General features: G+C 40.3%; 1 protein-coding gene across 1 annotated transcript in view; it reads right to left on the reverse strand.

Moving 5' to 3' along the window:
- GDAP2 (ganglioside induced differentiation associated protein 2) overlaps positions 1–12,505 on the reverse strand; it is a gene marked incomplete at its 5' end in the record, with an annotated part of 65,654 nt that overhangs the window by 46,276 nt on the left and 6,873 nt on the right. The window contains 4 exons of the mRNA XM_019655801.1: positions 1,173–1,249; positions 5,987–6,075; positions 6,460–6,613; positions 11,902–12,041. Coding sequence (XP_019511346.1) covers positions 1,173–1,249; positions 5,987–6,075; positions 6,460–6,613; positions 11,902–12,041 — 460 coding nt within the window. The remainder of the gene's footprint in view (positions 1–1,172; positions 1,250–5,986; positions 6,076–6,459; positions 6,614–11,901; positions 12,042–12,505) is intronic.

Here is a 12,505-nt window from a genome sequence, read left to right on the forward strand (position 1 = left end):
GGCAGCCTTGTAAAAAATTCTAGTCCACTGATCTCTGTCTATTTTTACGCCAGGATCACACAGTCTTGCTTACTGCACTTTACGTTTCAAAAGAGATTAAGTGTGAACCTTCGAACTTTGTGCTTTTCTTCCCCAAGGTTGTTTTAACTATTCTGGGTCCCTTGCATATCCATGTGAAATTTGGAATCAACTGGTTAATTTCTACAAAAAAGTCAGTTGGGACTTGAATAAAGATTTTGTCAAATCTATAGAACAATTTGGGGAATGCTGCCATCTTAACAACAGTAAGTCTTCCAATTTATGAGCAGGGGTATTTATTTAGGTCTTAAAATTTCTTTCAAAGATATTGTGTAGTTTTCAATGTATAAGTCTGACACTTCTTTTGTTAAGTTTAGTCTTAAATATTTGATTCTTTTTGATGCTCTTGTAAATTAATGGAATTGTTTTCTTAATTTCATTTTCAGATTATTCACTGCTAGTGCATTGACACACAATTTATTTTTTATGTTCATCTTGTGTCCTGTAACCCTGTTGAACTCTATTATTTCTAACAGTATTTTGGGGAGCCTCTTAGGATTTTTATATACAAGATGACATCACCTGTGAATAGAGAGTTTTCTTTCTTTCTTTCAAATCTGGGTGCTTTTTATTTTTTCTTGTTGCTTAATGCCCTGCGTAGATCCTCCAGTACAATGTTGAATAGAGTCGGTGAGAGTGGACATTCTTATCTTGTTCCTGATCTTAGACAGACAGCTTTCAGTATTTCACCATTAAGTATAATGTCAGCCATGGGTTTTTGATATGTGCCCTTTATCAGGTCGAGGAAGCTCCCTTTGATTCCTAGTTTGTTGAGTGTTTTTATCATGAAAGGGTATTGGATTTTGTCCAGTGTTTTTTCTGCATCTACTGAGATGATCATGTGGGTTTATCCTTTATTCTATTATTATGCTAGCCATCATTCTATTAATATGGTACATTACACATTGATTGATTTTTGTATGTTGAACCAACCTTACACTCCTAAGATAAATCCCACTTGGTGATGGTATATAATCCTTTTACATGTCGCTGGGTTCAGTTTGCTAATTATTTTGCTAAAGATTTTTGCATCTCTATTCATAGAGGATATTGGTATATAACACTTAAATAATGCAACATAAGTAGCCAAATACCTCTTCAAGTTCAGAGACAGCAAAGACTACTTTTTCAATGGTCTCCCCATGAATCTCTAGGAATCTCCTTACAGTGCCTATGGAAAAGAATAGAAAGATTACTCAACAAAAAAGAAGCTACTGACACATGAAGGAAAACCCAACGCTTCCAAGTTTAATCTTTGTAATGGATCACTCCTCATTTCATTAAGGTCTCTGCTCAGTGACACCGGATCCGCGAAGCCTGCCCAGAGACTACCATGTTTAAAAAGACTTCCCTGCTTTCCTTTCCTCCAGAGCAACTACTGCAGACATTTTGTTTATTGCATATCCCCCCCGCCCCCCACCCCCAATCCACTAGTGAAAGCTCCACAAAGCAAGAGCTTTATTTGATTTACTGTTTCACCGCCAGCGTCTAGAACAGTGATGCTGACTCCAGACAATTCTTCCTTATCTAGTGTATTCCTTTTGTTCCCTGTGGCCTCTCTTTCTGTCCAGAATGATGTAGCACAAGTGTACTTTCCACTCATTCAGTTACAATACGAGACGTCCTAGTCAGCGCATCACACCTGTCAAAATCCCAGCAATCCAGAGCTAATTACTTTTTCCTTAATTTCTAGGTTATCCCGATTCTTCTCTATCACCTTCCTAATAATGAGACCTAATGGCCTTTTTCTTTCAGTCCTTAACTTACTAGCGGTCTCTCCAGCTTAGTTCTAAACGCCCACGGCCTACCTTTGAAAGATATTGTCTTACAAGGTTTTGTCCTCCAAATTTTTTATTTTCTTGATATATGTATATTCTCTTTAGCTCACTAATTTTCTGATTAGGTACTACTACCCCAAATGCTGATGGCTCTCAAATCTTTATATTCTGTTTTCTGAACAAATGACCTGAATTTCCTACTGGGCATATTTGTCCACATAACTCAGACCTCAAACTCGACATGTGCAAACTTGACTCCAACAGGTCCAAACCTGACCTCCATCTTTCCCCCCCAAAACTGCCCTGTCACCTGTATTCCTTATTTCAGTTACATAACAACCTCCAGCCACTCACCCAAGCTAGAATCCTGGATTTTCTGACCCTTCCTTCATCCTGCATTTTCAATGGCTGATCATGTCCTTGAAATTCAGTTGCTGATACTTCTAACATCCATTTCTCCTGTCTTCCAGCTGCTCTCAGGCTCTCAATGCTTATAAAGACTTTGGTAACAAACTCTCAACTGCTCGCCTGTTTCTTTCTTTTCTAAGTCTACGAATTCAGTGCTGCCTGTTATTTTACATTATCTTCCTTACTAAACACTTTCGATGGCTCTGCACTGCTTATAGGTTAAGATCCAAAACCCCTAGCATACTCGCCACACTCTGACCTCCACTAACCACCCCTCCACCCCTGCCCCTTAGTCCTATTTCCAGTTATTCCTCCCACGCAGCTTATGATTTAGCCAAGTCGGCGGCTTTGCTGTACTCAGAACGTGCCACTTACACCCTACCTCTGCTCCTGTGGTCACCTTTGACTAGGATGCCACTCATCCGCCATGACTTTCTCTTAGGGAACGCCTACTCAGTTTTCAAGACCCAATCAAAAGCCATCTCGTCTCTCTTTTGTGTTCCTCCTATAATCTTTCAAATAGCTCTCCACTTGTGAACTTCTCATGGCATTTTATAGCTAGACTGTGAGGTTTTTGAAGGCTATTTTACATTATAGTAAAACGCATTAATGTATTAATATTACCAGGGCCTAGCACACCGTAGGAATATGGTAAGCAATCATTCGAAAGTAGCTAGTAACTGAATGAAAACATTGTCCGGGTCTGGTGACCTACATATAGGCTGCATGTTCACTACTGTATCTTGGGAACCTCACAGTCAGACCCATTTGCTGAAGGACTGCACAAATATTCGTAATTCTCCCTGTTAGGTGACAAATTTATTTTTCATTTCGCCCTGTATTCCTATATTTAATTTTTTTTAAAAGAACTTTCAAAAGGGATTTTCTTCTATCCTATCTAGTCTGACATCACGTTTTAATATTCACACATAATAGTTTCCCAGCATATAATTGTGGGACTTCCTTTGGAAGACAAAATCCAAGCCAAATAGTACTCGAGTTGAATTCCCTCAGCGGAGTTCATTCAGAAAAGTAACTGCAAAAAGGAGGGGGAAAAAGTGATGTCATGGTTAGAAGGTTTCAGTGCTAACTGCCACTCCAAACTTTTCCTTTCAAACTTTCACCTGTGCATTATTCTCTGCAGCCAACCAGGATGTCACGCGTCTAACTGTTAGTGAAAACCCTTCAGCTGGTGAAAATGACATGTGGCACATTAGCTTCCTAACCCGGAAACACAACAAGAATAAACACTGTCATCTTTTTCTCACCACTATATCCTCTTCTATACAGCTCAGGGCTGAGCACATAGTAGGCACTCAAAGTTTTGCTGAATGAATAAATAACCTAATACATTTATTTCAATGCAGATGTTTCTTTAGGCTTCTTCTGGAGAGGAACTGAACTGCAAGTTAAATAGTCTTGATAACTCTATCAAGAAGATATTATGTAGGTTTCAAATGAAATAAATTCCAATGCTAGTTTAATAAGAAAGGTTTTGGTCCTAACGACTTAGAGCTCCATCACTAGGTTTGTTCTTGGCCCCCATCTGCTACAAAAGTATACAAGCCATTTATGTTCCAAATGCTCAGAAAGTGTGCAAGCAAAGGGCACAATTGGCTGCATGTGTTTTAATGAGATGCTATACTTTTGCTACTAGATTTAAGGTGTGATAAGTCAAATAGGCCTTAGAAAATATAAGTTAAGTGCCCATCTTAAAGCATTACATTTTCTTTGTGCAGTTAACATTCCTAGAAATTCCTTCAGAGTCCCTTACAGCCACTGTTGATCTTTATCTGCTGTTCACTACAATTCATGCTCGAAGTTGATGCCTCTGTGGTGCTTTATGAAGTCATTTATCTGGGGCCACAGAGCTAGAGTGAGACTAATTGGGACCAAAAATCAATCTTCTTGACTCCCTTTTCCAGTTTTTTTTTTTACAAAATCATGCTACCTCTTTATCTAATCTGTATGATTACTTCGGTGAAAAGTGGAAACATAAACAAAGGTTAGCTCGAGCTGTGAGATGGCAGGACGAGGGCTAAGGAGAATCAGAGAATGGTGGGGCCTGACAGGAAGCATTCATAAAGGCAGGAGCCTGCTCTGGTGAGGCGCTGTTCGGCGTGCACGCAGGTTAGCTATCACACAGCAGTTTCCCATGGAAGCAGTTCTGACTCAAGCACAACGGACACATTACTAAACCTGGGAGTCAGAGGGCCTGGAGATGTGTTCCAAGTCTGCAGAACCCTGAGAAGATGATCAAGTCCTGAGCCTCTTTCATTTGTAAAACAAATACCACACTACCTAAAGCACAGGGTTGTTGAGGTAATAAAAGAAACTTCCTTTATCCCTTTTTAAAATACATATTTCTGGAACAAGGACCGTATAAAAGCATTCTTGACATATGGAAGCATTATAAAGACAAAGATGAAAAGATAAGATCTCTGCTCTTCAAGAAGTTCAGTCTAATATAATGTCTATAAACTCTAAAATATATAAATTTACTATAAAATCCTTGAGCAATAAAGACCTTAGTTTTAAAAATAGCTCATTATTAAATAAACTATTTAAGCCTGCACAAGCCCTCACCCACAATTCTAGGCTATGTAGTGATCATTTTATACATTAAAATATCTGTAATTTTTTTTAGTGGATATAAGTAGCTCATCTTTAAATGCTAGAGATAGAAAGGGGTCTTAAAAACCGTCTAAGACAGTTTCCTTCCCAAATGAGGAATATCTGTGACTGATGGTCATTTAGCTTCCGGAGGAACATTCCCAGTCATGAGATGTTCACTAAGATACCTTTCTAATACAGACCATCCTACCTCACAGGGGACCAATCTCTTGCCTTGTCACTTGGAGGTCTTATCTACAATCCTCACAAGGATCTGTGAACTTCCTGAAACAGCAGGTAAATCCACATGTATGCACATTTCTCTGAAGAAAGGGTCCACGGCTTTTTTTCATCAGACACTCAGTGTAATTTATGATGACTTCCAAAGAGGTTAAGAATTGTTGCTCTCTAAACGCAGTATAGATTATGTTCCTAACAACTCCTTCAGGTATCTGAAAACTGGCACCATTTACGCTAAAAATATGCTCTTCTTTTGGAGAAATACCACGACTGTTTCCAGCTGTTTGCCCACAAGTTTGCCAGTGTCTTATGAACGTGAACCCAACACCACATACCAAAGTCCAGATGTGGTCTGAACCTCCATGTAACACAGTGAGATCATGGACTCTGTTGAGCTGAACGTCACAATTTCATATCACATATGTGACACTCTGGCTCATAATGATGGAGCCGGGTCTTTTCAAAATCCAAATGTAGGGTTTTATATTCAAATAGCACATGTGAAAGTTGATATTATAAAATGTGTTTTGACTTCACTGTTACAGCCTGTTAAGATTATTCTGAATTATGATTCAAACACCCAACACACTGGCCATACTTCTTAGCTTGTTACCATTTTCAAACTTAATAGGCAAGTCTTCTAAGTCTTCATATAATGGACAAAAATACCAACACAAGAAAAGAAATCGAGAGCTCTGCAACTTGGCAATACAGGCTTCCTTCCATGGTGCCACAACCAATTAACAAATCTTTGGCTATAACGATTTAATTAGTGAGAAAAACATTTTTAAGACTCAATTTATGTACAGCATCCCTCATCCCATAGGAAGCGCTGTGGCAATTTACGCAGAGTGTCCAATCTTACTTACGAAGTGCTATGTGCGTCGCGTCTTCTAAAGGATAACCTCGTTTTGCAGAATTAATGACACAGAATCCAACAGAAGACATGGACTGCTCTCTGAAATCAAAAAGAGAACACAAAAATGATACTACAAACCTTCCTAATACACACATAATACAAAAGTAACTTAATGGCGCAGCTTAACTTCCCCTTCCGTGTCCGTTGAACAAATCTACTATAATAATTACCTTAATTGTGCTATTTAATAATTATATTAATAATATAATTGCACCATTTGGAAGAAAAGAAATATAAAAAAGTAAAATAGGAACAGGTTACATCCCAAAGTTCCCCAAAGCCATTTCTTTCACCCTGCTAATTCAGGGTCCTCTAGACTTATCTAAACCCTTCGAACTTTGACCTCCATAGCTGGGTTTCGTTTTCGGGGCTTTTAACAATTCAGGGCATGCTGTGCCCCAGGAACGAGCCTGCCATACATACTTCGCCAGCTGCAGGACGTTTCGGTAGCAGCTGTACAGGGAACTCTCTGCGGCTGTGCGATAGCGGCTCTTGTACTTAGGTCCCACCGTGTGGATGATGAAGCGGGCAGCCAGGTGAAATCCTTTCGTCAATTTTGCTTCACCTGTCCGGCAACCTGGGAACCATGGAGCATACGTAAGTCATGGAGATGTTAGGGAAAACACACACGCGCGCGCACACACACACACACAACAAAACAATGCATTAAACAGAGAGAGTATTAAGAACTTTGAGAAATTTCAGTTAAAAATATGCACTGAACACAAACACGTATCTCTGTTCCCAAAATGACACTCAAGCAATACAATAGGTATAAAAACAGAGACAAAGAGAAGGGGAGAGAACGTGAAGCAGATAAGCATCATCAAAATGTTGGAAGGTAGAAGTCGCCGAGCTAGAAGTAACTGACTTAGCGATGTAGAAAAACCTAAGTGCTTGCAGAAATGGGGTGACCAGTGTGAAGCAAGGTGACCAGAGGGCTCCGATCCAAACCCTGAGACCACCACGTTCCTGCTGTGACACTCTGGGCAGGTGCTTGGCCTCCCCACGCCTCAGATTCCTGTTCACTGGGGACACTAGTAGTACTAACTTCTCAGAATTAAATGAGTTAATATATGCAAAGCGCAGACACGCATTAGCTATCGTTGTTATTACTGCTGAACACTAAAAAGGCTCAGAGGGGGCCGGCCAAGTGGCGCGTTGATTAAGAGTTGGCTTGAGAGTGTGAACTCTGAGCAGCAGGGCCCAGGTCGGATCCCACATGGGCCAGTGACACCGCGCCCTCTACAGCTAAGATGGTGAACAGCAGCTCGACCTGGAGCTGGGCTGTCGTGAGTGGCCGGTGACGGCGCAGGCTGCAGCCCCTTCTGCAGTGCACTGCCGTAAGCTACCATGAGTCGCAGTCTAATTGCCGGCGACCGATCTGCCTCACCTGGGAAGAGCACAATGATAATACCAACACGGGCCAGTGAAGTGACATCCTCCACAACTAGACTGAAGAACAAAAGGACAGCAACTTGTCTGTTCTCCGTCCCTGATTCCCCAACGCTGTTCCCCTCCCGCAATTCCCCAATAAAAGTAAACAAACAAACAAACAAACAAAAAACCCACTTAGGGAGAAGAGTGGAATTATTAAAAAATAAAAATAAAAATAAAAATAAATAAATACATAAAAACACTCAGAAACAGGAGGTTCTAAGTACTTGTTAAGGCTACGAGGGGAAGTGGGGCTGAAAACAAGAGGCAGTTAAAAGTTTGCATTAGAAAGTCAAACTGCAACAATCCCTCCCCCGCCAGCACAGCAAGGTGATGGTTTCTTTATCACCACAGCAGCAGGAAGGTTTGCTATCCAGAGATGCTGAACTAGGGAGTTTCTGGACTCCAGGAGCCCAGGCACAGCTGAAAAGAGATGACTTAATTCAAGGGTAATACTCAAGGGTGACAGCTCTAGGTCTCTGCTCCTACTTGATTTCCAAAACACAGACACCCACACTGACACCCTGGCAGAGTCCTTTCTAGAAAACTAAGAGACCCCAAACCAAAGGACCCCCAGATTCTGACACTGGGGAAGGTTCCCCAGCAAACCAACAGGGTTCTTGTTTATCATCTACTTTCAGACCTCTGAGCAGTAACCCTTGCCCGCGCGCACGCAGCTTCTCATCAGTGTCTCTGTCCCTCCCTCTTACATACAGCTGACACTCAAGGATCACCAGGAAGTGAGGAAAGCTTCTAACAAGAGGAGGGCAAAACAAATGCTCAAAAAATAGACCATGCAGAGAAGGAAACTTTAAAATAATCCCAAAAGCTCCCAACACCATTACTACTACTCTCACAGAAACAAAACCAGAATGTTATAAAAAAGGAATACTCAGAGAACAGGAAAAAGCACTTATGTAACTGTTATAGCCAAGTGAAAAATATGCAACAGCAGAAATAAAAAGTTCAATAGACAGGTTAAAGCTAATGCTAAGAAAATCTGCCAGGAAATAAAAAGATGGAAAATAAGAGATAACAGATATGAAAACTGGAGGGTTACATAAGGACACACAACCTCCAACAGGATTTCTTCAGAGCGAGAACAAAGAATACAGAGGGAGGGAAATTACTAAAGAAATACAGTAAGAAATCTTCCAGAGCTCAAAGATAAGAGTTTCTAGGGCCCACAGAATAATACCCAAACCACACACAAGGCACATCACTGTGAAATAAGAGAACATCAGAAATAAAGATGAGATCATAAAGTTTCTGGAGAACAAACAAGTAAGATACAAAAGATCAGGAGTAAGAATAGTATCCGATTTTTCAAGAGCAATAATAAAAATACAAAAGACTAGAGTAATGCCCTCAAAAATCTGGAAAACGATTTCTAACCAAGAATTCTATTTTCAACCAAACTACCAATTGAGTGTGAAGGTAGAGGCAACATCGCAGTAATTTTGCGCCCTTGCACCCTGCTCAGAAATCTTTGGGTAGATTTATTCACAAAAATGAAGAAGTGCATCAAAGAAGAGAAAGGTAGGAGATCTAGGAAATTTGGGGAGGAGGAGTATCCAATCTGTTAAACAGAGAAAATGTTTTCCCAGGATAGAGCTGAGCAGCAGGCATACAGAGCATTCTACAGAGCAAGGAGAGGACGGGAAGGTTCCAGGAGGGACCTTGTCAAGGAAAAAATGGAGCTGAAAGATAAGCAGAAGTGTCTGACTCCACTGAGAGAAAGACATGCCCGGCACTTAATGTACTGTGCATTAGTCTTCATGATGCTAATTTTGTCCATCCCCAAAGACTCACTGGACTCCTGTTAGTGTCAGGAACGGAGGCTGAGACTATTATCACCACCCCCACTCTAGAGATAAGCAATCTCAGACTCAGAGGTGAAGTAATTGGTCTTAAGTTACGTAGTAAATAAAGGGAGGAGTTATAATAGGAACTCCAGTTTGGAGACTCTCAAACACATGCTGTAAAATATTGAGGTGTTATTTGTACACTTACCGTGTTTCCCCAAAAGACCTAACCGGAAAATAAGCCCTAGCATGATTTTGCAGGATGCTCATAATATAAGCCCTACCCCAAACATAAGCCCGTTAAGATCGTNAGAAACACAGGGCTATTCATCCCCCACTCATCAAATGGCTGCTATTGGGGAAAAGAAAAAGTGCCAGGTGCTGCAAGAGATAGCAAGATAAAGAACACGCACAATTTAAAGAGTTCGGTCTAATAATATGGAGGATGTGTGGAGTAAGGCCAAATGAGAAGCAGGGAGGTTACTGCAATCAAGTAGTAAGAGATAATAAAGGCTTGAACTAAGTAGAGAAGGACATGGAGAAGCCATAGATCTGACAGACAATATACAAGGAAAGAATTAACAGGACTTGACAATTTGTAGGATATGGTGTATGAGACGCTCCTATGGTAGACTGGCTGTACAGAAATGTAGACATTAGAAGAGCATGGTGATAGGAAGACACACAGTGTCAAGTGCTACAGAGAGGTCATGGGAAATTTAAGTTAACAGGAGAAGAGGATACTTAATTTGCCAATAAGTCAGACAGCTATTTTAGTAAAATAGTAGATTCATTTGTTTGCTAAATCTTTGTAAACACCTTTTGTGTGTCAGGCAGTGTTCTAGGCTCTGGGGTTACACTGGTGGATACGACAGAGCAAGTCCCTGCCCTCACAGAGCTTCTGCTTCCAGGAGAAGAGGAATAAACAAGCAAGTGGGTATCTAAGAGAATGACTAGAGGCAATGAGTACTATGAGAGAAAGTGATCATCTGAGTAGCGAGCTAAGTGAAGGAGCAGGTCATGTGAAGCTCTGGAGGGTGTTCTGGGCAAAGGAAATAGCAAGTGCAAAGGCCAAAAGGGCAGGAAGGAACTTGGTCCCTTCCACGGGGAGTCAGCTCGGTCTGCTCCAGGAGGATGAGCTGGGTAACCAGTGGTAGGAAGGCGAGGAGGTGGTGAGAGCGCGAAAGGCATGATGCACCTTGCATGCCATTATTAGGAGTTTAGACCCTACTGTAAACATGAGGGGAAGCTATGAAAGGATCTTGATAGAAATAATAACGTGATATATAACAAATAACGTGTGAACAGAGTACTTACTCTCAAGCTACAATGAATTCTTGCAGGGGCACGAGGAAAAGCAGAGAGACCAGTGGAAAATGCTTGTAGTAACCTAGGTGAGAGGGTGATGAAGGTGGGGAGAAATGGTTGGATTTGGGATATATCTGAAAGGTAGATAGATATATAGGTAGAGTCAGTAAGACTTGCTAAATGAATACGAAGGCTGAGGGAAAAGAACAGAATCAAAGATAGCTCCTAGGTCCCGGTCTTATTTTTGGGGAAACACAGTATATTAAATTTTATTACTTTATTTTTTCAGTATTAAGTCCAGCACACACACGCTCCACTAAGAATTTTTCCAGACCAGCTTCGCTGTTACTCTTATCAAAAACCTTCTCAGTATTATCTCTAATACATTTGCTAATTTCTACATGTCTTCATGGTATCATGTCTTTAGTTTAATTGAAGACATTTTTCTTCCTTCTGCCCTCATAGTTCAAGTTCAGCTTCTTGATCAGATAATGCAATTCTTCTCTCTCTATCCCTTCCTTCACGGAGCCAGCATTGGAAGTATTCCTATTCAAATTCTAATATCTTTATTAGGTTAGAAACCAGTTATTAGTGTTAAATGACAAAGGTTAAAGAAATCAAGATTTTACCCGGGAGGGACCTGCTGTTTGCATTTTGAGAACCATTGCTGTATTTCACAAATACTTTTTATAAAATGGTACGATGGAATTTCACAATATTCCATTTGGGTTCCAATGACAGTAACAAAAGGTTGCCAAGTTGATAGTTTACAAAAATGAATGTAAATTAAGGTAAACATAATTCTGAATAAATAGGACTCCTCCTATTCCCATTTCTAAAGAAATATTCCAAGAATGCTCTGGTAAAAAAACAGCAGCAAGTACAAAATTAATCAAGAATATGTTTGCTCTTGTGATACACTTTGTGTTTATCAATAAGTCAATTTCATTTCAAAAGTGCAATACTCTAGGCCCAGGAAGTATGTAAGAAATTCTCTATTGGTATCCAATCCAATAAAACATTTTCAGTTTAGACAAAGACTAGTTGTTTTACAAGGCTTATCAGTGCAAGAAAACATACAGCTGGGAAACTGCTACCAAAGATCTAACTGGCTACCAAGGTTGTCATTTTCAAATTGGAGAACTTGACACAGGAATTTTACTGACAGTTAAGTCTCCATGTTCAGCTTCTAACACACCGGAGGGTTTCCAAAAGATACATCGACATAATTTTCTCACATAAATGCAACACATGCTTCTACAAATATTGAAACAAATGTTTCCTAAGCAATAACTACCTGAGAAAGATCCCTCACCTTTCAGTTTCTGGAGGTCCTCTTTCAGATCTGGCCCTGCAAGCATGAAGATGCTTTCTGACACAGGGTTCTTATCTGTGAGGCTTTCATTGCTGGTGTTCACAATGGCTGTACAGTTCAGTAATGCCACATCTCCTTTCCTGAGGAAACAAAAATAAAGAGCAAGTGTGGGAAAGAGGGAGCAAAGAAAGCTAGTTTCTAACTCTCAAAACAGTCTATCCTCACTCCCTCCTGGCAATGGTTTTGCTAGCTCACAAGCTTAAGCAATAGTAGAAAAGGAGTTCCTGACTCACAAAGACTCATGTGGCATCTTAGATCTTCAACGCAATCGCTACAACCCTGAAGTTCTCACAACCATGTTATTCCTTTGCTTCTTTCCTAGTTCTTTCATTTTAACAGAATGCTTATGGAGCTGGGAGTGGTGGGTTTAAAGAGTTTAGACATCGCAGCATTACTCATAATGGCCAAAAAGTAGAAACAACCCAAATGTCCATCAATGAATGGAAGGAAATGTGGTCTGTCCATACAATGAAACATTATTTGGCCATAAAAATGAATGAAGTATGCATGCATACTACACACATAAACCCTAAAAGAAACATTA

This window comes from Hipposideros armiger, unplaced genomic scaffold, assembly GCF_001890085.2.
Source record: "Hipposideros armiger isolate ML-2016 unplaced genomic scaffold, ASM189008v1 scaffold_247, whole genome shotgun sequence".
NCBI classification, from domain to species: Eukaryota; Metazoa; Chordata; class Mammalia; order Chiroptera; family Hipposideridae; genus Hipposideros; species Hipposideros armiger.